General features: G+C 58.4%; 2 protein-coding genes across 3 annotated transcripts; one reads left to right on the top strand and one right to left on the bottom strand.

Annotated features, from left to right (window-relative positions):
- The first annotated feature begins 10,298 nt into the window (after window positions 1–10,298).
- Window positions 10,299–12,804, top strand: LOC144726543 (protein shisa-9-like). The gene is made up of 3 exons (XM_078605337.1): window positions 10,299–11,527; window positions 11,677–11,738; window positions 12,797–12,804. Exons 1-3 carry the CDS (start codon window positions 10,983–10,985, stop codon window positions 12,802–12,804), a joined length of 615 nt encoding a protein of 204 aa, XP_078461463.1. The 5' UTR covers window positions 10,299–10,982.
- A 5,232-nt stretch (window positions 12,805–18,036) lies between these two features.
- Window positions 18,037–27,349, bottom strand: CPPED1 (calcineurin like phosphoesterase domain containing 1). 2 transcript variants are annotated; one of them, XM_078605263.1, is made up of 5 exons: window positions 27,050–27,349; window positions 21,543–21,755; window positions 20,491–20,780; window positions 20,067–20,202; window positions 18,037–19,053 (listed from the first exon to the last, which is right to left on the bottom strand). In XM_078605263.1, exons 1-5 carry the CDS (start codon window positions 27,105–27,107, stop codon window positions 18,842–18,844), a joined length of 909 nt encoding a protein of 302 aa, XP_078461389.1. In that variant the 5' UTR covers window positions 27,108–27,349; the 3' UTR covers window positions 18,037–18,841. The 2 variants fall into 2 exon arrangements, with proteins under 2 accessions (XP_078461389.1, XP_078461390.1); XM_078605264.1 differs by lacking the exon at window positions 27,050–27,349 and adding an exon at window positions 22,031–23,951.
- Between the last annotated feature and the right edge of the window lie 590 nt (window positions 27,350–27,939).

Genomic DNA, 27,939 nt, shown 5'->3' with positions numbered 1-27,939 from the left:
TGGCTGATTCCCATGATTGATACGCTATATTCCTCGTGACTCATTCGCCCTGTTCCCCGTGACTGACTGTTCGTGTTCCTTGTGACCGATTCACTGTATTTATCGTGACCGATTCACCGTGTTCCCCGTGACTGATTCACTGTGTTTTCTCCGTCCTCTCTTCATTCCTAGATCAGCCCCATGTCAAGACTATCTTTCATTCACAGCCTCACCTGGCCTCAGAAGCCCCACCCACCTACGAGGCAGCCAATCAGGCAGAGGGAGGCCGACATCCCTCCCTTCCAAAACGAATTGGTGAGGATGCCCTTCCCAAAGATTTGGGTCCACGTGCCCATGTCTCACTTTGCTGGCCCGGCGCTCCGTCCCCAACGCGCAGGGAAGCAACACGGAGCTGGGTTTGAGTGGATGGCAGCACGGCGGTGAGGACAAGACGGTTGGGGAGCGCGGGTGTCGGGATGTTTGCTCGACGGGAGGATTGGTGGGTCTCTGAAGCTGGAATCAGGTGACAGAATGGGGGGGGTCAGCAGAGCGGTGGAGAGATGTGTGGTGGGGCTGAAGGAGATTTTGGATCTAGGAGGTGGCCTAGGGAGGGAGTCACAAAGTGATGGGTGCGATGGTGGCGAGAACGATGGACTTGGTGTTTGAAGTGATGTTGGAGAGTGGCTATGGGAGTGAGCGGGAGATAAGATCGGTGGGGAGATCCATCGAATTCTGGACAGAATTTGAGATGGAACTCGCTGGATGAAATACACGGATGTAGACATCACCCAAAATGGTTTGTGGAGGGGAGGAATTACCTCGTGTCGAGATTTTATTTGGACGTGACAGAGTGGTAGAGATGCTCAAATGTGAAATTTTGGAAATTGATTCTTGAATATAAATCCACTTCACAGCAATTTTCGTCGGTTTCAACGTGGGGATGGATGATGAATCCACCAATGCTGACTGGGGTCCATCTGGGTGTCTCTCATTAGCGGCCTCGCCCCCCTCACCCTGCCCCCCGTGTCCGTGCTATTGCAGAGAAGTCCGGGCTCCTGGATCACGTGGGGAAGATTCACTTCTCCTCTGACGCGGGGCCGCCAACCTCCCTGCCCCTGCGCTCTGCCAGCCCCGTCAGAGCGAGCACGTCGCGCCAGGCGAGCGAGGCGAGCGGCAAGGGGGGCGGCCGCGGGGACGAGGACGAGCTGGCAGGGGCCAAGAGCCGCATGACCAAGATGCACTCGCACCCCGGCGCGTGGGCGAGCCCCGCCAGGGAGCGCTCCCTCCCCCGCGGCGAGGGGGACTCCGTGTCGCGCTCAGGCTCCCAGGCGCTGCACCAGCAGCAGCACCCCCACCACCCACACGACCACGAGCCGCCGCAGCACCAGCAGAGCCAACACCAGAGCCAGCACGAGCATCACCAGCCACAGCACCATCAGCAGCAGCAGCACCACCACCACACCCTCCAGCACCACCACACGCGGGGGCAGCAGCAGCAGCAGGGTCCTGGGGGCCCCGGGGTGCGGGGGCAGCTGTCCCAGCAGGACACCTGGCCTGGGCCCCTGCGCTACCACAGTACCCTCGACAGGATCCCGACAAGCGGCAGCGGGAGAGGCCGACATCACCAGCGCCAGCAGACCACGCTCAGACCCTCGCAGACGACGCTCAGCAAGACCGAGGTGACGGTGTGAATGGCGCAGACCTCGTCGGAGGTCCTGCATCACAAGACTGCCGTGGAAGGCGAATGCAAGTTGCCCCACGGTCCTGCCGATGGGCCCCTGCAGTCTCCCACCGTGGCGTGCGCTGTGCGGGTTCGCGTGCGAGCGGCGCGTGCAACGGTGCTGCTGGTGGCCCCACCGCCCCGGCCCCATGTCCCTGCGGGCGAGGGTGTGCGGCCTCACAGTGACCCTGGCTGCCCTGGTCGCTCCCCGCAGAGTCCCGCGCGGAGCAGAGGTTGTGGATTGCCATGGAGCGCGGCGTGTGTCCCCGGGTTGTGTGTCGTGATTCGTACACAGTTTACATGTTCGCGGTCGTGGTTCGGATGAGCGGGGTGTGCGCGGCGACGTGTGTTGCGCATCCTTCGCGACCTTGTTCATCTTTGTCGAGGGAACGGTAGGCGGAACGAGACACCTGGGGGCCACCGTGGCAACCCCGGGCCGAACCCACGAGGCCGGTCCGCGGGCCGCACCGTCGGTCGTGGACACGCGCTGCCTTGTGCACGATGCATCTCTGGGCCCCGCAGGGGCTGCACGTGCCCAACTAGCCCAGGCCACAATCACAGCCAGCACTGGATTTGAATCACACGCGTCGTCTTTGGTGGCAAAGAAGAAAAGTTGATGTTACCGTGACTTTCTCCGAGATCGTCATCATTTTATATCCATCGCTCGCGCTCGCGTGCGTCCAATTCAACCGCTTGTCCTTTTTGGACAATGGTGAGAAGGAGCTTCTAGCGGAGGCCGCTCTCCCTAGACGTAATGAATCGTGGCACTTGATGGGGACGCTGCAATAACATTAGCAATAACGACTCGGACGTGGAGTCCAGGTGTCCGCAGCAGCCACTCGTCGATGTTAGCGGCCGAGTGTGCCAGTGGGTTTATACTCTGTGGGTTTTCCGACTATTTTAGGATTTTCCTCACATTTCTTGCCTTTTCAATAATTCGCTGGATTTTCCTTTGGGGTTTTCATTAGTCTGAGTTTCCTACGGCTTCTCCGTCAGTGTATTAGTTTTCAATGAGATATGTCGGTATTTGGTTCCAGAGGTTTTTCTATGATTTGAAGCTATCCATTTATTTACCGGTCTGGGGATCCAATCCCGGCACTTTCTGTTCCTGTACCACATGGAAATCCTCGAGTCTCGGCCCTAACTGGGTCATCTGCCCCCACAACAAACCACCGTGTCGTGCATCTTAAACTTCAAATCAAGAGGAGGCCGTGCTGAGTGAACTTCACGAGCAGGCTGGAGCAAACCAAGGTGTAGGCCGCAGCCTGGGCAGTGGGCCCTCCAAACCCAACGTGACCAGTAGCGCTCCCCTCTCCTGCCAAAGTCTCCTGCATGGAGGAGTCGGTGCAACTCTCGCCCCCATCGTTGGGCTCGTTCTCACAGTGTCAGTTCTCCTCCTTCGCCCGTCCCCGCTTGCCGTAGGCAGGCGCCCCCTCGGCAGCGCTGATACAAGGGCTGCTTGTGCACGTGCGGTGGCTGGGGGCCGCCGCACGCGCCATACTCTGGTTTAATATTCGGCCCCCCAGGTGTTGCAGATACTATTTGTCGATCAACACGATACGTGCCGCCCCAAGCCTCCCAATTTACCCGCGTCCACGCAGTGGGGGCCTGGGCCGTGTGGGCCCCTGTGTCGGTGGTAAGCACATCTGCATTCCCCACCACTACAACCCAATAGTTCTTGACGTTGTAATGTTAATATTAATAACTCTCGTCTACAATTCGAAATGTGCATGAGCCCTGTGATTGTGTAATCATACATACGTAAGCTTTTTATGGAACGCACTCGTAATGTGTACACGACTTCAGTGGATATTTTGTAAGACCGTGTGATGTCCACGCTTCCATATATTTATAATTACAGTCATACACTAGTGAAATTACATGGAAAATGTTGGGGTTTTTGTCCATTCCAAGCTAATACTACTCGCTAAAAACATTCCAGCCGTGCGTCTGTGTGAACAGCAGGCCCGGCGAGGCAAGCGGACCCTGGGCCCGACACGGCCGTGGGGAACGCTGCCAATTTGTCGCTGACCGATTCGCCTCGACTGCAGGGTCTAGGGGTGGCGTAATTGCCATAATTAGGGTTACAGAAACAATTTCTGGCGAGCCGGAAATGAAGAGGACAGAGGTGCGAGCGGTGTCGAGGCAAACATGACGCGCTTCCCGGGCAGCGCAGCGAGACGGTGTGCAATGTAATCTCTGGTGTTTTGGTGACTCCACGGGCTGCATTCTTCCACGGACACACGAGGCATTAATACTAATTCAAATTCACAACGCGCATTACATCCTAGGATCCCAATGTGCACTGCGTGGAAAGCAGGAAAGAAAAAGAACCAGGGCAACGACCAAACTAAAGAGGGAAGACCACTTTAAAGAGATGGGTTTTCAAAGCAGACTTAAATATATCTACCGACTTTTGATTTCCTGATTTCAAGTGGCAAAGCATTCCATAGCTTGGGTACCACGCTAACAAAAGCCCGATCACCAAAAAGAGCACAACCTCGACCTGGGAGTGCTGAGCAGTTGTAGAACAGGAGATCTTAAGGACCTTGATGGAATATATAAATGTATTAGTTCCGGCAAGTAATGCAGGGTGAGCCCTTTTAAAGCCTTACAGGTTAATAGCAGTATCTTAAAATTCACTCGAATTTTGACTGATAGCCAATGAAAGCATAAGAGGACTGGTGTAATGTACTCACGTTAATGGTGTACGTGGTGTAAGCAATCTAGCAGCTGCATTCTGAACAAGCTGGAGTCTGCTCAGTGCTTTGCTCGGTATCCCAACCAGTGAGGCGTTGCAGTAGTCGAGTCGGGATAACACAAAAGCATGGACCAGGCTCTCCAAGTCAGCAGGTGACAGGAAGTGATGCATTCTGGTAATATTTATTAGGTGGAAAAAGGATACTTTAACCATCTTAGATATATGTACCTCAAAGTAGAATGACTGGTCAAACTGAACACCGATGTTTCTGACCTTCCGTGTGGGACTGACATCGTGACCATCAACAAATGAGGCGAACCAATTTTAGAAAGATCCAGAGGGGAGCTGATGAATATGGCTTGTCGGCATTTAGTCGCAAAAGTGTTGGCATAACCATGAATTCACATCTGCTGGTGATGCAGATAGCGCAGAAGCTGCTGTTGCATAGTCTGTTCCTAACCGGATATACATTTGAGTATCGTCTGCATAGCAATGGTAGGATTAACCAAGATGTTGGAGCAGAATACTCAATTGTGCCATGTGGATGCTAAAAAGTGATGGGCCAAGCTCAGATCCTTGCGGAACACCATAGATAAAGGATCTAATTGGCGACTTGAAGCCATCCCTTGTAACCAAGTATCTACGATTATTGAAGTAAGAGTGGAACCACAGCAAAGCTATGCCAGAAATCCCCATTGAATCTTCCAGTCGCTCAAGGAGAACCCTGTGATCAATGGAATCAAATGCCGCACTTAGATCTAGCAGAATGAGGAGGCTGACACAGCCTTTATATGCTGAAAAAAGTAAATCAATGCCCACCCTTACCAGAACAGTTTCGGTGCTTTCCGCAGGTCTGAACCCCGATTGAAAGTGGTCAAATTGATCGTTTGAGGCCAGCAGATGCTGATGTAAAAGAGTGACCATAGCTCGTTCCAGAATGTTAGACATACGTAAGGTTGGATATTGGGCGAAATTTTTCTGGAAATTTGGGATCAAGACTCGGATTTTTTAAAAGTGGGGCGACCGAAGCCATCTTAAAATTGTCAGGAACGGTGCTGGTTTTGAGGGACCTGTTGAGAAGGCTGAAGGAAAATGGCCTCAGAATAGCGGAATGGTCCCGTAACAGCTTTGAAGGGAAGGGATCCAGTGGACAGTTGGTAGGTCGAGAGACGGCAAATAGAGAGATGAGTTTCTCAATTGTGCCCTCGAACTGAGCTGGAGGCAATTAGGAAAGAGAGAGAACAGAGAGAAGAGGCATTAATTTGGACCGAACAGAAAGCAGCGGAGGAGTGGGAGATTACATTTGTTTCCTTATTCAAACGTTTACTGACACAGGTAAATAAGGCCCGAGGATTGTTATCACTATTTGCAATGCAACCAGCAATGTCGGAGAATTTAGCCAAGACACTGTTGTTATGGTAAGTATAAAGTTCTTTAAATATTTGATGATGAATAGTGAGGCCGGACTTTCTCCAAGCACGTTCTGCTTTACGGTAGTTTTTTGCGATCTCAATTTTGCAGTGTACCATGGCGAAGGACGATGGGAAGATATAAAACGGGTTCAGAGGGGAGCCAAATGATCCAGGATCTCTGACAGAACAGAGTTATATATTTGAGCAGATTCTTCAACGGGAAGTTCGCACTCATCAGCTAGTGGAGAACTCGATAGGGCATCTGTGAGGGAGGCCGGGGTGATCGATGTTATTTTGCAAACTGAAATTCGATGTTTAATAGAAGGACCAGGAAGGGACAAGGATATATCAAAGAGTGGTCTGAGATTCCTGGATCCATGACAGTTCTGAGAGTGAAAGCCCAAGAGAACAAACCAAATCTAAAGTATGTCCACCAGATTGCGTTACCTGTTTGACATGCTGGATGAAACCAAAAGAATCAAGGGAGGCCAAAAAATCCCTCACATGGGGTTTGGATGGTGTATCAACATGAATATTGAAGTCACCAATTATGTTCAAAACGAGCACACACCACCGAGACGAACCCAGAGAACTCTGCAAGGAATGTGGAAATTCACCTTGGAGGGTGATTGAACAATATTAGCAATACCGGCTGGGTACAAGTTGGCCTCCAAGGTAATGCGAGGTGTTCAAATGACTGGAACGTTGGCAATGGGACAGATTTTACAACTGCTGAGTTTTCATGAAATAAAGCGAGGCCACCCCACGACCTGATGGCCGTGGATTCTCACAAGAGAAGCCAGCGCCTCGACCGCCGTTCCCCCCATTGCCTCGTCCCTGGACCTTGCCCCCCCCCCCACCACCACTCGGAGTGAGCAATCTCGGAGGAGCATCACCACCAGCTTGTTGGGGAGGGGGTAGGGGCGGGGCTCCGTGGTACCCAGCACTGAAGGAGGAGGCGGTTCCCATGGCGACTGCGCACAGTTGCTATGCCGCGAGTGGCGGAGTGATTAGGGGCGGCGATTGTATTGGACGGGAACTGGTTCGGGGTAGACGTGGCGATAGAGCCTGGGGACGGGACCGAGTGGTGTGTGTGTGAACACCTGCAGCAGTGTGCTTGTGTACGTCCATACACACCGCGATGTGCGCGTGTGTGGGGAGCGGTGGTGCAGTGGTTAGCGCTGCTGCTCTACGAACCCGGCGACTCGAGGTTGATAAACTGCCAACATCGGTGACAAATATCTGAACTGGGCCTGAACCCCCCACCAGGTCAACTCGGGCTCAAATGAGAACCTGGTGCGGCGTGTAAACATCGCCACTCGGGAGACAAAGACGGCACACAGGGCGTGGTGTGCCGTGCCGGCCTCCATGGGTGCTCGCTATCAGCACAATACAGAGATCTTTGTCTCATGGCGATCAGAGCCTGGGTTGCTTTATCGCTGTCCCGCGGTTTGCTTCAGAATAATAACAATGTTGTCGACTTATAAACGCTGCACCGCCGCCGCACAGCGTTCGCTCGTCACTCTGAAAGAGAGGACGACTCAGAGGCTCAATGAGGAGGATGAGGAACCACAGATAGGAGCAGCAGCCAAGCTCTGTGGTCCTCTATATATGAAGCTGTCAACAGCCAAGTAATGGATGTTTAGATGTGGAAGAAAACCAGAGCACCCGGAGAAAATCCCCTCGTGCGAGTGGGCGTCATTCTACCCTGTACAGATGGAACGAGTGGAGTCCACACTTTGCCGTGCCGCATTCTCCTGGCAGAGCCAGGCTCTGGTACCTCAACGCCCACAGGGAAGGGAGTTTCGTGACATTCGTGTGGTGATCCACCAACCCTCGCTTATGTTTCCTCCACAGTGCTGGCCGACAGGCCGCATGTGGAGGAACCACCGCCTGGCTAAGATGTTTTCATTCGGTCGCTGCTGCTGCTGCTTGGCCCCGTGGTAAACGCTGCTCGGAGCCACGCGAGATCTCGTGTTTCAAGTTTCATTTGCGTAACAAGGTGGGAACTCGAGAGACAAGGGGAAAGTCTCATTTGCAAGAGTGACCTGAGGGTCACCAACACGACAAAATAAATAACGTGAAAGTGCAGCAACGACGCGATTACAAATCCGAGCAGAGACACCCAAGTACAAATACATGGGTATTGATCTTGTAGTGTGTGTGTGTAATAGGCGCATCTGGTGTGATCGCTCCATTTCCTCGTGGATGACCTCTCGAATGCCGCGTTTCATTCCTTGGCTGCCGCCCCGTTATTATTCTCGACCATCGCCCTTCCGAGCCATGGCGCTTCCTGCAGGCCCAACCCACACTTCTCGACGCTTTATTTATTTATTTGCGCACTGAACATGACGGACGTCCTCTAATCTCCTCTTTCTGCCTCTCGTTGTGATTCCAAGCGTCCGCCTCTCCTCTCTCCGTGCTTCTTTACAGTTTTTGCTCCACGTGTTCTGCGAATGACCGCGTGCTTCTGACCCATATCTCATAGCGGGCGGTCGTGGTAAGCACGCTGATTGCCGCATCTCCCTTCGGGCCTCGGTGCTTGGTACTGTTCAAGACCGGCTCGAGTCTTCCAGGAGCGCTGCCACGCGCCCCGGGCCGCCTCTCGATCCCACAGCTTCCGTTGCGGTGCGGCAAGAGGCGGTCCAGAAAAGTAAAACCTTTAAAAAGACAGGGCCCCTACATTTGTAAGAAAAGCATGTACACATTCACCTTTTGGTGTTTAGTTTGTTGTCCTCCCCACGCACCTCCGATGATCACTGATGGCGACGTACGGTGCGAAACTAGTTCAGCGCACATGTACACATGTACACAAGCATCAATACAGTGCAGATGTTTAGGGTCTCAAGATGAAGGGGGGCAGGGGCGCGATTGCCCCCTCCGCCTGTGATCCGACACTGCCGCCCCCCTTCAACAGCTGTCCGAGCCACACACAAGCTCGGAAGCTCGGCTGTTGTGCAGCAGTGTCCCTCCGTGCGCGCGCGTTACGGTGCCCGTGCAGCAGGCTGTGTGTGCGTTACGGTGCCCGTGCAGCAGGCTGTGTGCGCGTTGCGGTGCCCGTGCAGCAGGCTGTGTGCGCGTTGCGGTGCCCGTGCAGCAGGCTGTGTGCGCGTTACGGTGCCCGTGCAGCAGGCTGTGTGTGGGCGAAACGGGAGCGGCACGGGCTAGAGAAGAGATGGAGTGATATGGTACAGGAGGATGTGGAGCTGAGTGGACTTGCCGATGACTGGTACCAGCGGGGTCAAGATCGGCCTCTGTGGAGGAGGCTCGTGAAGGACCCTACTGGGCAGTTGGAGGCAGTCGCCCTCCAACAACAACGGAGGGCGGAGGAGCGACGCTCATAACAACGAGCGGAGCGTCGGGTGGCTAAAGCACAGCAAGTTGGTACAGTAGGGGACACAGGTGGTGCATCAGCCAGTCGTCTCGGTCATCTCGGTCAGTCGACCCGTGGCACCTGGGTCTGCCCCGTGACCTCCTGCCAGCGGGCGTTCGACACTTCACGTGGCCTCAAGGTGCACATGGCCTGGCACAAGCGTCGTGGTGACGTCACCGCCACTTAGTGGCGAATAGCGGTTGTTGTGTGCGCGTTAGGGTGCCCGTGCAGCAGGCTTTGTGCGCGCCTCGTGTATGGGGGGGGGGGGAGACGTGAGCGTCCAGTGCGGCGCGCGGTTTGTGTCGACGCGTCTCGAGCCCGCGGCCACTCTGCGCCTCTCGTTCCTTCAATTGTCACGAGCAACAAAGACACCGATTCAGAGCCAACAAAACGTGCTCCGAGCAAGCATAAGCCCCGCAAGTGACCCTACCCCCCACAATAGGATCAGATCAGCACCCCCCCCCCCTCCCCCCACAAACACACACCGTGAGATCTGCCCCCCACAATGAGAAATGTACACAGATCTGCACTGCCTCCAAGCGCGGCGGTGAAGCCGAGGGGCGGGGCCGAGCGCGCCGCTCGCGAGGCCCCTCCCCCCTCCTCCCCCCTCCACCTCCCCCCTCCTCCCCCCTCCACCTCCCCCCTCGTCCTCCCCCCCAATTCAGCATCGCGGACCCCGCTCGGCAGGCGCCGCCCCCACCTCCGCTCCACTCGCGGAGAGCGCCGCACGCAGCAGCCGCGCGTCCATTCATCCCGCGCGCGCCGCAAACTCGGCTCCATCTCCACGGGGAGCGCCTCGGCTCCATCTCCACGTGGATGGTGCCGTCTTTACGCGTGGGTTTGAGCAAAGGGTCGAGCGAGCATGGCAAATAGCACGGGGTCGACCTTGGTCCCAATTGCTTCTGTGGACGGAATCGCTGTTCCCTCGATTCTTGTTCCATACATCCTTCTATGGACGAGCACACGCCCAGGATAACCGGATTTTGCCATGACACACCTTTATTCACATCATCATAATTTATATTCTCCGTATCTCACGAGGTCACTCCTCCACAGAACCGTAGTTTATTTTTTCGATATCTCACCAGTTCATTCCTGCGCTTTGCAGCTCCGCGTCGCGCTCCAAACTCGGCTCCATCTCCACGAGACTCGTCCCGTCTCCCCGCGCCTCGAGTGGCCACGGGGAGCCGCTCGCTCTGCGCGCGCTGCCTCCGCGCTGCTGCTGCTGCTGCGCTCCTCGAGTTCACGCGCCGGAGGAGGAGGAGGGGGGGGGCACCCGCGTCTCGGCTGCCCGCGCCGCTCAGGGCCGCGAGGTAAGGAGCGCGGCGTCGCACTCATCACAGCGGGACGATCCGGGGGGGACCCCAGCAACTTGGGACCCTGCGACGGGGACCCGAGCGGGGTTCGGGCGGAGGAACTGGGATTTCGCGCGTTCGTTCGTTAGGAGGAAGACGACGAGGAGGAGAACGAGGAGGACGTCGAGCAGTAGCCGCTCTTCCCCCGACGACGACGCCGGATAGAGGGCGCTGAGCGGAGGGACCCAGAGGTCCGGTCCGTGACCGTCGAGGACCCCCCTCCACCTGACATTGACCTCCCGAGAACCCCCACAGCCTCGGTGACCACCAAACGGGGTCACGACGAGGAGGAGAACGAGGAGGGGAGCGCGACGACAACCGAGACAAGGGAGGGGGTCACTGAGGGTCAGCGTTTTCAGGACCAGGGTCTCTCCCCACCCCGCCCCCCCACTCGAGGGGGGGTGGGGGTGATCGAGGGTGGGGGAGAGGAGTTCGTGGCGCCATGCGAGGGTCGCGCTGGCTCCTCGTCCGCCTCGTCCCGCTGCTTTTGGGGGTCGCGGCGGCGAGGGGGCCCAGCGCGTGGGCCGCCAGTGGGGGCGCCGCTTCGGCCACGAGGCCCCCCGGGGCCACGGCGGAGCCGTCGCCGCCGCCCGAACCGTCGCACGAGCAGACGCCGGAGCAGTGCCGCGGCTACTACGACGTGATGGGCCAGTTCGACCCCCCGTTCGTGTGCCAGAAGCACCCCTTCTTCATCTGCTGCGGCTCGTGTGGGTTCCGCTACTGCTGCAAGGAGCCGAGCGCGCGCCTCAACCAGACGCAGTGCGTCAAGAACGAGACCCCGCGCCTCGCCAACGACTCCACGGGGCCCCCAGACGTCGTGGGGCCCTTCGGCCCGACGCGCGACAAGACGCACATGGTGGTGTACTCGGTGTGCGGCATCGTCGCCTTCATGCTGCTGGCGGGCATCTTCACCAAGGTCGGCCTCTACAAGCCCGCGGGGGGGCTGCTGCCCGCACAGCCCCCTGGGGAGCCGGGCGGACACTGCAGGTAGGAGACGGGACCACACGGGAGGGGGCCCGTAGGGGCGCTTGGGTGTCTGTGTGGAGGGCTCGGGGCTTCTATGTGTGGGGATTGGGGGTGTGTCCGAAGCGTTTGGGGTTCTGTTTGGGTTTGGACGACGCGCCTCGTGCACAAAGCGAGACGTGGTTCGCGAGCTCCTCTCCCGGTGCCGGGGAGCACGGCCGCTCAGGAGCGGACGGTTGTGGTTGGGTTCGTGGCTTTTTGTCGTTTCTTTGGTGTGGTCGTTGTGCTTATTATTGCGGTGGTTGCGGAGGTTGCGGTTGTTGTGGTTATTGTCGCTATTCTGTGGTTGAGGATGATTATGGATGAAGGCTCCGTGTTTCATCTGCGAGACTCCGATGCCAGGAGTCGCATGTTACACTCACTCTCTTCACCACGTGCGCGCACACACATACGTGTACACACACACGTGTACACACACACGTGTACACACACACGTGCACACACACACACACGTGTACACACACATACGTGTACACACAAAGACAACAATCTCCCTTGTGCTTTTAGCCAGCGCCTATGAAGTCTGGCACGGTACACGAGGGGGTGGGTGGCCAGCACCACGCCCGGCCGCCTTTGTCTCCCTAATAACGATGTTTACACACCGTAGCAGGTACTCATTTGAGGTTGAGTCGAGATTGAGAGATGACCCAGGACCGGTTCAGATAATCGTCACTGGTGTTGACCGTGAGCGGGAGTCGTGGCGCAGCGCGCGAACCGCTCCGCTCACCGTGCGCACCAAGAGCCCGTGTAGCCGCAGGCTGTAGGAACAAGAGATGTGAGCGAGCACCTATGAAAGTCGGCACGGCACACGAGGGGGTGGATGGCCAACATCACGCCCGACCGCCTTTGTCTCCCTAGTGGCGAAGTTTACACACCGCACCAGGTACTCATTTGAGGCGGAGTCGCCATAAGAGAGGCCCAGGACCAGTTCAGATATACGTCATTTGTGTAGACTGAGCGAGTTCGAGCACAGCGCGCTAACCACTACACCACTGCTCCCCACGTGCACACACACTCACACGTGTACACACACCTACAATAGCTGCCCTTCGCCACTAAGAGGCATTGACGTCTCCACGATGCTTGTGCCAGGCTAGGTGCACGTTGAGGCCACGTGAGGGGTAGAAGGCTCGCTGTAAGATCACGGGGCAGACCCAGGTGCCATGGGTTGACTCAAATGACTGGCAGATGCATCACTTGTGCTCCCGTATGTGCGAACTTTCTGCGTTTTAGCCGCCTGACGCTACGTTAGTTGTTGTGAGCGTCGTTACTCTGTCCATTATTGTTGGAGAGCGACTGCCTCCAACTGCCCAGTAACGTCCTTCACGATCCTCCTCCACAAAGGTCGATCTTAAAGCCGCTGGAACCAGACATCTGCAAGTCCAATCAGCTCCACGTCCTTCCTGAGCACATCATTCGATCTCCTCTCCCCCTCCCCTATCTGGCCCAGGGGTCGGCAACCAAAATAACAAGAAAATAAAAAATGTCCAATTCGGTAAGAACTCAATATTTCAAGAGCCCCAATGAATATGAATAACGTCACGAAGCAGTCTTTAAAGAGCCGCATGCGGCTCTGGAGCAGCAGGTTGCCGAGCTCTGATCTGGCCAAACAGCAGCAGCTGCTTGGGCATGCGGTGGCTGGGCTGGCGTGCTCCATTACCCAGCCAACGCAGCCTCGCCTGCCTGAGAAACTCATAGACGGGAATGTGTCCAGAGCTTTCGAGAATCCTTGCGCTCCTCATATAATCCAGGCTGGTTAAACTCCGGATGGATCGTAGGCAGGCCAGCCTGAAGTATGTTCCTTTAAAGGGCACCACGTTTCGCATGCATAGAGAAGGGAGGGCATAAATGTGCGGACAGGCCAGGCAGCTTCCACACAGCGTTGCGCAGCTGATGAAAAGAGAATGCCGCTCGACTGATTCGACGGAGCGAGGCCACTGCCAAATTGCAGATGCTGTGTGAGTGTGAATATCTCTCAGTTCCATTCCCGATCACGGCCAACATCAACGACGAAGATGAGTGTCTGGTGCGGTGTGTAAACATCAACACCATCGGGAGACAAAGGCTGCCGAGCGCGGTGCTGGCTACCCCATCCTCCTGTGCAGTCTATTGGTCTTCATAGGTGCTCGCAAACAACACTTGCCTGTGTAGGCTACACGGGGGATCTTTGGCCCAGCGTGTCTGTGTGCGTCCACTGCAGTGCATGCGGACAGCAATCAGCGCGCGCCTATGTTGTGATGCTACCTGGGGAATGGTCCCAATGACTCAACCCGTCCCCGTGTGAGGCACCGGGGCTGCAGGGTGAGGGGTGAGTGAGATGTGATGGGGTGAGGCAGGTGAATGTGATGGGGTGAGCGAGGGTGATGTGACGAGGTGAATGGTGAGTGACGGGGGGGGGGGTGATCGTCCCCATTGCACTCCCCGATCCGCGCCTCGTCCGCAGCTGGAGGAAAGGAGTCAGCCTGCCCCCCCCCTCTCCTGCCCCCCCTCTCTCCTGCCCCCCCTCTCTCCTGCCCCCCCTTTCTCCTGCCCCCTCTCTCTCCTGCCCCACACCGCTCTCCCATGCCCCCACTCTCCCCTGCCCTCCCTTTCACCCGCCGCTCTCATGCCCCCCTACCCTGCCCCCCTCCCTTTCTCCCATGCCCTCCCCTCACTCTCTCTCCTCTCTCTCACCCCTGCTCCCCACTATTTCCCCTGCCCCCTCGCCCAGGCTGCTGGACGTGTCTGCACGCCAAGAGAGTGGACTGGCGCTGCCCACGGACAGCGGCTCCACCCCGGGGTTCCCCTCCATGCAGCCCCCCCGGGCCTCCTCCATGGAGGCCGGGTTCATGCACGGAGCGAGGCCCAGCCTGGGTACACTCACCACGCTCACTCACCATACTCACCACGTACGCCACGCACCATGCTCACCACGCCACGGACACTCACCATGCACACATTCACCATGCACGTGACTAATTCCTCATGACTGATTTGCAACGTACCTCGTGGCTGATTCATCTTTCCCGTGACTGATTCACCGTGACTGACTGTTCGTGTTCCTTGTGACCGATTCACTGTATTTATCGTGACCGATTCACCGTGTTCCCCGTGACTGATTCACTGTGTTTTCTCCGTCCTCTCTTCATTCCTAGATCAGTCCCAGCTCAAGACCATCTTTCATTCACAGCCGCACCTGGCCTCGGAAGCCCCGCCCACCTACGAGGCAGCCAATCAGGCGGAGGGAGGCCGACATCCCTCCCTTCCGAAACGAATTGGTGAGGATGCCCTTCCCAAAGATTTGGGTCCACGTGCCCATGGCTCCCTCTGCTGGCCCGGCGCTCCGTCCCCAACGCGCAGGGAAGCAACACGGAGCTGGGTTTGAGTGGATGGCAGCACGGCGGTGAGGACAAGACGGTTGGGGAGCGCGGGTGTCGGGATGTTTGCTCGACGGGAGGATTGGTGGGTCTCTGAAGCTGGAATCAGGTGACAGAATGGGGGGGGTCAGCAGAGCGGTGGAGAGATGTGTGGTGGGGCTGAAGGAGATTTTGGATCTAGGAGGTGGCCTAGGGAGGGAGTCACAAAGTGATGGGTGCGATGGTGGCGAGAACGATGGACTTGGTGTTTGAAGTGATGTTGGAGAGTGGCTATGGGAGTGAGCGGGAGATAAGATCGGTGGGGAGATCCATCGAATTCTGGACAGAATTTGAGATGGAACTCGCTGGATGAAATACACGGATGTAGACATCACCCAAAATGGTTTGTGGAGGGGAGGAATTACCTCGTGTCGAGATTTTATTTGGACGTGACAGAGTGGTAGAGATGCTCAAATGTGAAATTTTGGAAATTGATTCTTGAATATAAATCCACTTCACAGCAATTTTCGTCGGTTTCAACGTGGGGATGGATGATGAATCCACCAATGCTGACTGGGGTCCATCTGGGTGTCTCTCATTAGCGGCCTCGCCCCCCTCACCCTGCCCCCCGTGTCCGTGCTATTGCAGAGAAGTCCGGGCTCCTGGATCACGTGGGGAAGATTCACTTCTCCTCTGACGCGGGGCCGCCAACCTCCCTGCCCCTGCGCTCTGCCAGCCCCGTCAGAGCGAGCACGTCGCGCCAGGCGAGCGAGGCGAGTGGCAAGGGGGGCGGCCGCGGGGACGAGGACGAGCTGGCAGGGGCCAAGAGCCGCATGACCAAGATGCACTCGCACCCCGGCGCGTGGGCGAGCCCCGCCAGGGAGCGCTCCCTCCCCCGCGGCGAAGGGGACTCCGTGTCGCGCTCGGGCTCCCAGGCGCTGCACCAGCAGCAGCACCACCACCACCACCCGCTCCACCACCACCACCAGCACCAGCCGCCGCCGCAGCACCAACAGAGCCAGCACCAGAGCCAGCATGAACATCACCAACACGAGCATCACCAGCCACAGCACCATCAGCAGCAGCAGCAGCAGCAGCAGCACCACACCCTCCAGCACCACCACACGCGGGGGCAGCAGCAGCAGCAGGGTCCTGGGGGCCCCGGGGTGCGGGGGCAGCTGTCCCAGCAGGACACCTGGCCTGGGCCCCTGCGCTACCACAGTACCCTCGACAGGATCCCGACGAGCGGCAGCGGGAGCGGCCGCCATCACCAGCGCCAGCAGACCACGCTCAGACCCTCGCAGACGACGCTCAGCAAGACCGAGGTGACGGTGTGAATGGCGCAGACCGCGTCTCGTCTGCAAGGCGAATGCAAGTTGCCCCACGGTCCTGCCGATGGGCCCCTGCAGTCTCCCACCGTGGCGTGCGCTGTGCGGGTTCGCGTGCGAGCGGCGCGTGTAACGGTGCTGCTGATGGCCCCACTGCCCCGGCCCCATGTCCCTGCGGGCGAGGGTGTGCGGCCTCACAGTGACCCTGGCTGCCCTGGTTGCTCCCCGCAGAGTCCCGCGCGGAGCAGAGGTTGTGGATTGCCATGGAGCGCGGCGTGTGTCCCCGGGTTGTGTGTCGTGATTCGTACACAGTTTACATGTTCGCGGTCGTGGTTCGGATGAGCGGGGTGTGCGCGGCGACGTGTGTCGCGCGTCCTTCGCGACCTTGTTCATCTTTGTCGAGGGAACGGTAGGCGGAACGAGACACCTGGGGGCCACCGTGGCAACCCCGGGCCGAACCCACGAGGCCGGTCCGCGGGCCGCACCGTCGGTCGTGGACGCGCGCTGCGTTGTGCACGATGCATCTCTGGGCCCCGCAGGGGCTGCACGTGCCCAACTAGCCCAGGCCACAATCACAGCCAGCACTGGATTTGAATCACACGCGTCGTCTTTGGTGGCAAAGAAGAAAAGTTGATGTTACCGTGACTTTCTCCGAGATCGTCATCATTTTATATCCATCGCTCGCGCTCGCGTGCGTCCAATTCAACCGCTTGTCCTTTTTGGACAAAGGTGAGAAGGAGCTTGAGCGGTCGTCGCTCTCCCTAGACGTAATGAATCGTGGCACTTGATGGGGACGCTGCAATAACATTAGCAATAACGACTCGGACGTGGAGTCCAGGTGTCCGCAGCAGCCACACGTCGATGTTAGCGGCCGAGTGTGCCAGTGGGTTTATACTCTGTGGGTTTTCCGACTATTTTAGGATTTTCCTCACATTTCTTGCCTTTTCCATAATTCGCTGGATTTTCCTTTGGGGTTTTCATTAGTATTTGAGTTTCCTACGGCTTCTCCGTCAGTGTATTAGTTTTCAATGAGATATGTCGGTATTTGGTTCCAGAGGTTTTTCTATGATTTACCGGTCTGGGGATCCAATCCCGGCACTTTCTGTTCCTGTACCACATGGAAATCCTCGAGTCTCGGCCCTAACTGGGCCATCTGCCCCCACAACAAACCACCGTGTCGTGCATATTAAACTTCAAATCAAGAGGAGGCCGTGCTGAGTGAACTTCACGAGCAGGCTGGAGCAAACCAAGGTGTAGGCCGCAGCCTGGGCAGTGGGCCCTCCAAACCCAACGTGACCAGTAGCGCTCCCCTCTCCTGCCAAAGTCTCCTGCATGGAGGAGTCGGTGCAACTCTCGCCCCCATCGTTGGGCTCGTTCTCACAGTGTCAGTTCTCCTCCTTCGCCCGTCCCCGCTTGCCGTAGGCAGGCGCCCCCTCGGCAGCGCTGATACAAGGGCTGCTTGTGCACGTGCGGTGGCTGGGGGCCGCCGCACGCGCCATACTCTGGTTTAATATTCGGCCCCCCAGGTGTTGCAGATACTATTTGTCGATCAACACGATACGTGCCGCCCCAAGCCTCCCAATTTACCCGCGTCCACGCAGTGGGGGCCTGGGCCGTGTGGGCCCCTGTGTCGGTGGTAAGCACAGCTGCATTCCCCACCACTACAACCCAATAGTTTTTTGACGTTGTAATGTTAATATTAATAACTCTCGTCTACAATTCGAAATGTGCATGAGCCCTGTGATTGTGTAATCATACATACGTAAGCTTTTTATGGAACGCACTCGTAATGTGTACACAACTTCAGTGGGTATTTTGTAAGACCGTGTGATGTCCACGCTTCCATATATTTATAATTACAGTCATACACTAGTGAAATTACATAGAAAATGTTGGAATTTTTGTCCATTCCAAGCTAATACTACTCGCTAAAAACATTCCAGCCGTGCGTCTGTGTGAACAGCAGGCCCGGCGAGGCAAGCGGACCCTGGGCCCGACACGGCCGTGGGGAACGCTGCATTTTGTCGCTGACCGATTCGCCTCGACTGCAGGGTCTAGGGGTGGCGTAATTTCCATAATGGTTACAGAAACAATTTCTGGCGAGCCGGAAATGAAGAGGACAGAGGTGCGAGCGGTGTCGAGGCAAAGCAATACGTGGCTTCCCGGGTAGCGCAGCGAGACCGCGTGTAATATAATCCCTGGTGTTTTTGTTTACAATGTAACCACGGCGTATACGTGATTAAACATTAAAACGACCTAAATACAAGTGAGCTGTGTGCTCATGTCCCGGCGCGGCCTGCGCGCGCGCTGAATCTCAAGCAGGGCCCATGACGCATCCACTCCCAAATGACACGGGCGCTTTATTGGCAACAGCTTCGCACCCCCACTCTTTGCCCCACCACTTCCCTCCCCACTGCCCCCCCCCCATCCATCCCGTCATTCCTAAATCCATGTTCAACACGCACACCCGACACCCGAGTTACAGCTCGATGACCCAGCTTTACGAAGGCCATATGCTTTTCTCAGTTAAAAAAATCTATTGTGAGCAGCTGCAGCAGCAGCGGCCGCCACCCTGTGCTAATCAGGCGCCGCGCCCGGTTGTTTTTCCGCGAGGGTCACTGCTCCACGTCAAGCTCGACGCGTTCCGGGACCTGGTCCATCCCGTAATATCGGTGTCGCACGCCAGCCTCGGTTACCGTGACGACACGGAGACCCGACACGTCGCTGCCTATCTGGCAGCCGATGGCAGAGGAGACCACCACCTCGACGGCGCCGCAGCGCCCTCCCGCGTTGCGGTGGTAGTGGCCGGTGAACACGGCGCAGACACCTGCGTGTGGCGACACGACGCGGGTGACACAGGTGAGCGCCGGTCAGCCTCCAGCTTCTTCACCTGCAATAACGATTTCTTTGGCTCGAGCGCCATTACACGCCGGGGCGTCTCGGAGCGCTTCACACACAACGAGCTTACATCACATCTCGCACAAAGCGGAGACAGCAGACACCCTCGACACACCCGCACAGCTGAAGTCAAGGAGCTTCCTCGCAACAACACGGGCACTGAACGACACTCCTGCAAGGAGACGTGGCGGGAGCAACTCGGACGCATCGGTGCCGAGATCAGCGTGGGCATCGAGGTGAGTGGACAACTCTCCACAGGTAAATTCGCGGGGTGGACCACGTGGATGACCGAACCAACTTGGCACCCAACCCGGCCACTTGGCAGTACACAACCAGAGAGCTGCTGCGACTACGGTAGCGAGAGGCGGAGAGGACCGTGTGACACCTGTTGCTCTGCCCACTGCTGGAGAAAGGGCACTGCACTGTGCAGGATCTTGCAGCAGGCGACCCGCGAGCGCCGAGATGCGATCGCCGTTCGAAGGACACCGACTTTGGTGGACGGACACGAAAAGAAGATTTCACGCATTCAAACGGCAGCCCCAGTGGTAGCCGTCCTGGCTCGAGGTGATTCAGCACCTGGCCTGAGCGGGCATGAGCCTTCCAGTAGGGGGTGGTGATTTCTGCGTGTAATCCCAATTGAGTAAATTGGGAGTAATAGTTCGAATTTGGACCGTGATGCCGCTGCACATCGGCCTGCTCGTTTCTAACGAAATCGGGGTACTGTAATGTCCACTGTGCAACAGAGGGCGCGCGTACAGCCTCACGGTTGACATCCGCAGGATAACCAGGGTGGCCTTCTGGATTCCAAGTGGCGAACGTGCTAGCGCCAGGCCACGTCACCGCCCAGAGGTCGCGGCTGGCGTACGCTTCACTGCACGAACATAAAAAACCCGATTCAACAACCGTGTGTGGGTCTGGTTGGGAGAGTGAGGTGGCGGTCACCGGCAGCGCTGAACTTGTCCAGGAGGCGCCGTCGCGCACGGCGCTCCACGTTGAAGTAGTCGTCGTCCTCGTCGGGCGCGACGAGGAAGAGCGGCGTGTGCTGCAGGATGACGAGCGGCCCCCGCGGCCCCTCCGCCTGCAGACACAAGGGGCAGCCACGTGGCGACACGCGAGGACACAACGTGACAAACGCGCAGGGCAACACCCCAACGCCAACAACACCCCAATCACAGCACCCCAGCACGCGAGCCAACGCAGCGGCACCTGCCGCACAGTCGGGAGACGTCCGACAGACCCGCGTCGCCGGCACCATCCGGCGATCGCGGTGGGGGCCAAGTGCGGGCGGAAGCCCGCCGCCCACCCGGGCGCCCTCTCCCCGGGGCCGGCGGGTGGTGGCGAGGGGAGAGGGTGGACGGCTCTTCACCTTGTAGCTCTCGAGCTGCTCTTCGAGCCAGCGCTCCTGCTCCTCCGCCAGCTCGGGGCAGAGCGACGCGTCCACGAAGAGCTGCGAGTTGAGCACAAGGAAGCGCGCGCCACCCGCCCAGAACGCGAAATAGTCGTCCCCCCAGGAGCGGCGGTAAGCCTCCACCGTGGCGGCCGTGGGGGCGTTGCCGATGTCGTGGTTGCCCGGCAGCAGCACGAGCGGGATGGCGGGGTCCAGCTCGCACAGGGCGGCTCGCAGATCCTCCTCCTGTGCCGCGCGGTTCGCTTGCCCTGCGCCACGCGACGCGTCGTGCAGATAGGAAAGGTGAAAGGGTTAGGGGTGATTTAATCATCTGCGTGTTGATTGCAATCGTTGCCATTTGTGCCTTTTCTGATGGCAGTCTCGTTTCCAAGTTGACGGTGACCGATTTGACGGTTGCCAGCGTTCGACCCCACAATGACGGTGCCATGTGGGGCCATGGGGAGAGGCAACGATGACAGACGTCGCGACCGATGGGGGTAAGTAGACGCGGCCGACACAGAGTCTAGTTAATTACTCTGCCAGGACAGCTGGGGCACTTTTAAACGTTTGTGGTGCAATCGAACGAGCAGCCTGTCCCCGAGTGAGCTGCGTTCTCTCATTACAGCTGCATGAGTTCAGCCGTCTGAGCCTCAGGCGGTGCACCGGTCTGCGAGCATCACGTCCGTCTGTGCGTGCGTGCGGCAGTGGTGCACGGGGCTAACGCTGGCGTGGACACGGTCGTGGCAGCAGTAGCTCCATCAGTAGCTGGAGTTGTCTCCAACGCCGGGGAGGGTGCTAGCACCGTGTGTGGTGAGTGCGTTTGTACGTAGAATATGTGGGTGCAGCGAGTGGGGTTTGTGCGTGGAGGAAGTGTGCGTGTGCGCAGAGTGCGTGGTGATCGAGTGTCATTAGTACGTGGGTGCACGTGGCATGTTGTGAGCTTGTTGAGGTGTGTTGCGCGTGCAGGCGAGGTGTTTGTGTGGTTAGTGTGTGGGAGAATGCGGCGAGCGTGCGGGCGAGGCCGTCCTCACCAGGCATGGCGTGCACGAGGTCGCCGCACAGCACGAGGAAGCGTGGCCGTGGCCGCATGCGGTTGACGGCGGCCACGGCGGCACGCGCGAGACGCAGCTCCTCGGCCCACTCGTCCCCACCCGCCGCGCTCACCACCCCCGACTCCCACTCCTTCATCAGCCCCAGCTGGGGGTCGGCGCCCTGCACAAACAAGAAGCTGCCCTGCCACTCGCCTGCGGGGCGTCGGGGCAGACGGGAGGAAAAAGGGCAGGGCAGGCCGTGAGGGGCAGTGTGAGAGGGCAGGGTCAGAGAATTATAAGGGCAGGGAGAGGGGCAGGTTCAGGATCACAGGGGTCGGGATTGGGCAGGGTGAGGATGAGGCGCAGGGCGAGGGGCAAGGATGAGAGATATGGGCGAGGGTAGGGATACAGACGGTGGCAACGGTTACATTACTGATACAATGGTGTGTCAGGTGTCTAGTGAGCACATACAAAGACGTGACGCTAACCTCGGTAAGGAGCGAGTCTTGGAACATTACTTGGCAATGACGAGAAATTAAACAATGACGCTAGTGCGGCTGATAGGACGTGAGAAACACATTTTTATTAGGAGATGTGGAGACGATGTCTGATTGTTTTGTTAATTGCTGTCGGTGTGCTGCGCGGACGATGAGGCGCCGTCACATCTCTGCCGTGCTCGCACGTCCAGGCACGCGAGGTCACGGTCACGCAGCCTGGTGGTGGTTGTGAGCTGTGGTGGTGGTGGTTGTGGTGGTGGTCACGCAGCGTGGTGGTGGTTGCGAGCTATGGTGGTGGTGGTTGTTGTGGTGGTGGTCACGCAGCGTGGTGGTGGTTGTGGTCACGCAGCGTGGTGGTGGTGGTTGCGAGCTATGGTGGTGGTGGTCACGCAGCGTGGTGGTGGTTGCGAGCTATGGTGGTGGTGGTTGTGGTGGTGGTCACGCAGCGTGGTGGTGGTTGCGAGCTGTGGTGGTGGTGGTGGTTGTGGTGGTGGTCACGCAGCGTGGTGGTGGTGGTTGCGAGCTATGGTGGTGGTGGTGGTTGTGGTGGTGGTCACGCAGCGTGGTGGTGGTGGTTGCGAGCTATGGTGGTGGTGGTGGTTGTGGTGGTGGTCACGCAGCGTGGTGGTGGTGGTTGCGAGCTATGGTGGTGGTGGTGGTTGTGGTGGTGGTCACGCAGCGTGGTGGTGGTTGCGAGCTATGGTGGTGGTGGTGGTTGTGGTGGTGGTCACGCAGCGTGGTGGTGGTTGTGGTCACGCAGCGTGGTGGTGGTGGTTGCGAGCTATGGTGGTGGTGGTTGTGGTGGTGGTCACGCAGCGTGGTGGTGGTTGTGGTCACGCAGCGTGGTGGTGGTGGTTGCGAGCTATGGTGGTGGTTGTGGTGGTGGTCACGCAGCGTGGTGGTGGTGGTTGCGAGCTATGGTGGTGGTGGTGGTTGTGGTCACGCAGCGTGGTGGTGGTGGTTGCGAGCTATAGTGGTGGTTGTGGTGGTGGTCACGCAGCGTGGTGGTGGTGGTTGCGAGCTATGGTGGTGGTGGTGGTGGTGGTCACGCAGCGTGGTGGTGGTGGTTGCGAGCTATGGTGGTGGTGGTTGTGGTGGTGGTCACGCAGCGTGGTGGTGGTGGTTGCGAGCTATGGTGGTGGTGGTGGTTGTGGTCACGCAGCGTGGTGGTGGTGGTTGCGAGCTATGGTGGTGGTGGTTGTGGTGGTGGTCACGCAGCGTGGTGGTGGTTGTGGTCACGCAGCGTGGTGGTGGTGGTTGCGAGCTATGGTGGTGGTTGTGGTGGTGGTCACGCAGCGTGGTGGTGGTGGTTGCGAGCTATGGTGGTGGTGGTTGTGGTGGTGGTCACGCAGCGTGGTGGTGGTGGTTGCGAGCTATGGTGGTGGTGGTGGTTGTGGTCACGCAGCGTGGTGGTGGTGGTTGCGAGCTATGGTGGTGGTGGTTGTGGTGGTGGTCACGCAGCGTGGTGGTGGTTGTGGTCACGCAGCGTGGTGGTGGTGGTTGCGAGCTATGGTGGTGGTTGTGGTGGTGGTCACGCAGCGTGGTGGTGGTGGTTGCGAGCTATGGTGGTGGTGGTTGTGGTCACGCAGCGTGGTGGTGGTGGTTGCGAGCTATGGTGGTGGTGGTTGTGGTGGTGGTCACGCAGCGTGGTGGTGGTGGTTGCGAGCTATGGTGGTGGTGGTTGTGGTGGTGGTCACGCAGCGTGGTGGTGGTGGTTGCGAGCTATGGTGGTGGTGGTTGTGGTGGTGGTCACGCAGCGTGGTGGTGGTGGTTGCGAGCTATGGTGGTGGTGGTGGTGGTTGTGGTCACGCAGCGTGGTGGTGGTTGCGAGCTATGGTGGTGGTGGTGGTTGTGGTGGTGGTCACGCAGCGTGGTGGTGGTGGTTGCGAGCTATGGTGGTGGTGGTGGTTGTGGTGGTGGTCACGCAGCGTGGTGGTGGTGGTTGCGAGCTATGGTGGTGGTGGTGGTTGTGGTGGTGGTCACGCAGCGTGGTGGTGGTGGTTGCGAGCTATGGTGGTGGTGGTGGTTGTGGTGGTGGTCACGCAGCGTGGTGGTGGTGGTTGCGAGCTATGGTGGTGGTGGTGGTTGTGGTGGTGGTCACGCAGCGTGGTGGTGGTGGTTGCGAGCTATGGTGGTGGTGGTGGTTGTGGTGGTGGTCACGCAGCGTGGTGGTGGTGGTTGCGAGCTATGGTGGTGGTGGTGGTTGTGGTGGTGGTCACGCAGCGTGGTGGTGGTTGCGAGCTATGGTGGTGGTGGTGGTGGTTGTGGTGGTGGTCACGCAGCGTGGTGGTGGTGGTTGCGAGCTATGGTGGTGGTGGTGGTTGTGGTGGTGGTCACGCAGCGTGGTGGTGGTGGTTGCGAGCTATGGTGGTGGTGGTGGTTGTGGTGGTGGTCACGCAGCGTGGTGGTGGTGGTTGCGAGCTATGGTGGTGGTGGTGGTTGTGGTGGTGGTCACGCAGCGTGGTGGTGGTGGTTGCGAGCTATGGTGGTGGTGGTGGTTGTGGTGGTGGTCACGCAGCGTGGTGGTGGTGGTTGCGAGCTATGGTGGTGGTGGTGGTTGTGGTGGTGGTCACGCAGCGTGGTGGTGGTGGTTGCGAGCTATGGTGGTGGTGGTGGTTGTGGTGGTGGTCACGCAGCGTGGTGGTGGTGGTTGCGAGCTATGGTGGTGGTGGTGGTTGTGGTGGTGGTGGTGGTCACGCAGCGTGGTGGTGGTGGTTGCGAGCTATGGTGGTGGTGGTGGTTGTGGTGGTGGTCACGCAGCGTGGTGGTGGTGGTTGCGAGCTATGGTGGTGGTGGTGGTTGTGGTGGTGGTCACGCAGCGTGGTGGTGGTGGTTGCGAGCTATGGTGGTGGTGGTGGTTGTGGTGGTGGTCACGCAGCGTGGTGGTGGTGGTTGCGAGCTATGGTGGTGGTGGTGGTTGTGGTGGTGGTCACGCAGCGTGGTGGTGGTGGTTGCGAGCTATGGTGGTGGTGGTGGTTGTGGTGGTGGTCACGCAGCGTGGTGGTGGTGGTTGCGAGCTATGGTGGTGGTGGTGGTTGTGGTGGTGGTCACGCAGCGTGGTGGTGGTGGTTGCGAGCTATGGTGGTGGTGGTGGTGGTGGTGGTTGCGAGCTATGGTGGTGGTGGTGGTTGTGGTGGTGGTCACGCAGCGTGGTGGTGGTGGTTGCGAGCTATGGTGGTGGTGGTGGTTGTGGTGGTGGTCACGCAGCGTGGTGGTGGTGGTGGTTGTGGTGGTGGTCACGCAGCGTGGTGGTGGTGGTTGCGAGCTATGGTGGTGGTGGTGGTTGTGGTGGTGGTCACGCAGCGTGGTGGTGGTGGTTGCGAGCTATGGTGGTGGTGGTGGTCACGCAGCGTGGTGGTGGTGGTTGCGAGCTATGGTGGTGGTGGTGGTTGTGGTGGTGGTCACGCAGCGTGGTGGTGGTGGTGGTTGCGAGCTATGGTGGTGGTGGTGGTTGTGGTGGTGGTCACGCAGCGTGGTGGTGGTGGTTGCGAGCTATGGTGGTGGTGGTGGTTGTGGTGGTGGTCACGCAGCGTGGTGGTGGTGGTTGCGAGCTATGGTGGTGGTGGTGGTTGTGGTGGTGGTCACGCAGCGTGGTGGTGGTGGTTGCGAGCTATGGTGGTGGTGGTGGTTGTGGTGGTGGTCACGCAGCGTGGTGGTGGTGGTTGCGAGCTATGGTGGTGGTGGTGGTTGTGGTGGTGGTCACGCAGCGTGGTGGTGGTGGTTGCGAGCTATGGTGGTGGTGGTGGTTGTGGTGGTGGTCACGCAGCGTGGTGGTGGTGGTGGTTGCGAGCTATGGTGGTGGTGGTGGTTGTGGTGGTGGTCACGCAGCGTGGTGGTGGTGGTTGCGAGCTATGGTGGTGGTGGTGGTTGTGGTGGTGGTCACGCAGCGTGGTGGTGGTTGCGAGCTATGGTGGTGGTGGTGGTTGTGGTGGTGGTCACGCAGCGTGGTGGTGGTGGTTGCGAGCTATGGTGGTGGTGGTGGTTGTGGTGGTGGTCACGCAGCGTGGTGGTGGTGGTTGCGAGCTATGGTGGTGGTGGTGGTTGTGGTGGTGGTCACGCAGCGTGGTGGTGGTGGTTGCGAGCTATGGTGGTGGTGGTGGTTGTGGTGGTGGTCACGCAGCGTGGTGGTGGTGGTTGCGAGCTATGGTGGTGGTGGTGGTTGTGGTGGTGGTCACGCAGCGTGGTGGTGGTGGTGGTTGCGAGCTATGGTGGTGGTGGTGGTTGTGGTGGTGGTCACGCAGCGTGGTGGTGGTGGTTGCGAGCTATGGTGGTGGTGGTGGTTGTGGTGGTGGTCACGCAGCGTGGTGGTGGTGGTTGTGGTGGTGGTCACGCAGCGTGGTGGTGGTGGTTGCGAGCTATGGTGGTGGTGGTGGTTGTGGTGGTGGTCACGCAGCGTGGTGGTGGTGGTTGCGAGCTATGGTGGTGGTGGTGGTGGTGGTGGTCACGCAGCGTGGTGGTGGTGGTTGCGAGCTATGGTGGTGGTGGTGGTTGTGGTGGTGGTCACGCAGCGTGGTGGTGGTGGTGGTTGCGAGCTATGGTGGTGGTGGTGGTTGTGGTGGTGGTCACGCAGCGTGGTGGTGGTGGTTGCGAGCTATGGTGGTGGTGGTGGTTGTGGTGGTGGTCACGCAGCGTGGTGGTGGTGGTTGTGGTGGTGGTCACGCAGCGTGGTGGTGGTGGTGGTTGTGGTGGTGGTCACGCAGCGTGGTGGTGGTGGTTGCGAGCTATGGTGGTGGTGGTGGTGGTTGTGGTGGTGGTCACGCAGCGTGGTGGTGGTGGTGGTTGCGAGCTATGGTGGTGGTGGTGGTTGTGGTGGTGGTCACGCAGCGTGGTGGTGGTGGTTGCGAGCTATGGTGGTGGTGGTGGTTGTGGTGGTGGTCACGCAGCGTGGTGGTGGTGGTTGTGGTGGTGGTCACGCAGCGTGGTGGTGGTGGTGGTTGTGGTGGTGGTCACGCAGCGTGGTGGTGGTTGCGAGCTATGGTGGTGGTGGTGGTTGTGGTGGTGGTCACGCACGCTCATCCAGGCCCAGGAAGCGGCGCTCGCGCGCGCGTCGCGTGAACTCCGCCTCCATCCCCGCGCGCGCTGCCGCGGGGGGTCCGCGCGCTCCTGATTGGTCAGCCGCGCGCTCCTCGCGAGGGCAACTTGCTCCGAATTAATCACCGCGCACTTTCGAGGTCCCCTGCTTCCGATTGGTCACGTGCTCCTCATTAGTCACGTGATCCTAATTAGTCACGTGCTCGTTGATTGCCCGCGCTGGTCACGTGGCCCCGCGGTTGATTGATCACGTGAAAACTCTTAGCGATTTGATTTCGTAGAGCGCATAGGCAACGATAGACTGACGTGATTGGGTGCCATCCGGAGCGTCACGTGACAGCGGCAGCCAACCAATTGAGACGAGGGCGTTGGCGGTCGCGGAAGCGCATTGGGAAATATAATGTCAGCTCTGGTCACGTGTTCTTTGTCCAACACTGGAATTTGTAGTGCGGATAGAGGCCCTGTGGAATTGGTAGTGCGGATAGAGGCTCTGTGGAATTGGTAGTGCGGATAGAGGCCCTGTGTAATTGGTAGTTCGGATAGAGGCTTTGTGGAATTGGTAGTTTGGATAGAGGCTCTATGGAATTGGTAGTGCGGATAAAGGCCCTATGGAATTGGTAGTGCAGATGAGTGCCGCTTACAATGACGATCTGAATCTGTATTTCGGCTGAAGGAATCCGATGAGCGATGAAGCTCTTATTTCACAGAAGTCAACAGCAAACAATATAAACAACTAAAGGAGTGCAAAATATATAAGATGTTCAGCAAGTCACTAAATATAAATACTGTACATGCATTAACTATACAAGTCCTATTGGTCAAGCTTGGGAAAGGCAGAACAATCAACAAAACAGTCCCAGCCCGCACCA

The sequence above is a fragment of the Lampetra planeri genome, chromosome 23, assembly GCF_965212315.1.
Source record: "Lampetra planeri chromosome 23, kcLamPlan1.2.h2, whole genome shotgun sequence".
NCBI classification, from domain to species: Eukaryota; Metazoa; Chordata; class Hyperoartia; order Petromyzontiformes; family Petromyzontidae; genus Lampetra; species Lampetra planeri.
The sequence above is the reverse complement of the archived record's forward strand: the minus strand, read 5'-3'. Positions and strand labels throughout refer to the sequence as shown.

Bases quoted from the DNA above. Each gene is read 5' to 3' on its own strand.
- LOC144726543 (XM_078605337.1), top strand. From the start codon at position 10,983: ATGCGAGGGTCGCGCTGGCTCCTCGTCCGCCTCGTCCCGCTGCTTTTG. The intron at 11,528-11,676 runs GTAGGAGACGGG...TCGTGCACAAAG, and splicing joins GAGCCGGGCGGACACTGCAG to CGAGACGTGGTTCGCGAGCT.
- CPPED1 (XM_078605263.1), bottom strand. From the start codon at position 27,107: ATGGAGGCGGAGTTCACGCGACGCGCGCGCGAGCGCCGCTTCCTGGGC. The intron at 20,203-20,490 runs GTGAAGAGCCGT...TTGTGTCTGCAG, and splicing joins AGCAGCTCGAGAGCTACAAG to GCGGAGGGGCCGCGGGGGCC. The intron at 19,054-20,066 runs GTGACCGCCACC...CGCCACACGCAG, and splicing joins GGACAAGTTCAGCGCTGCCG to GTGTCTGCGCCGTGTTCACC.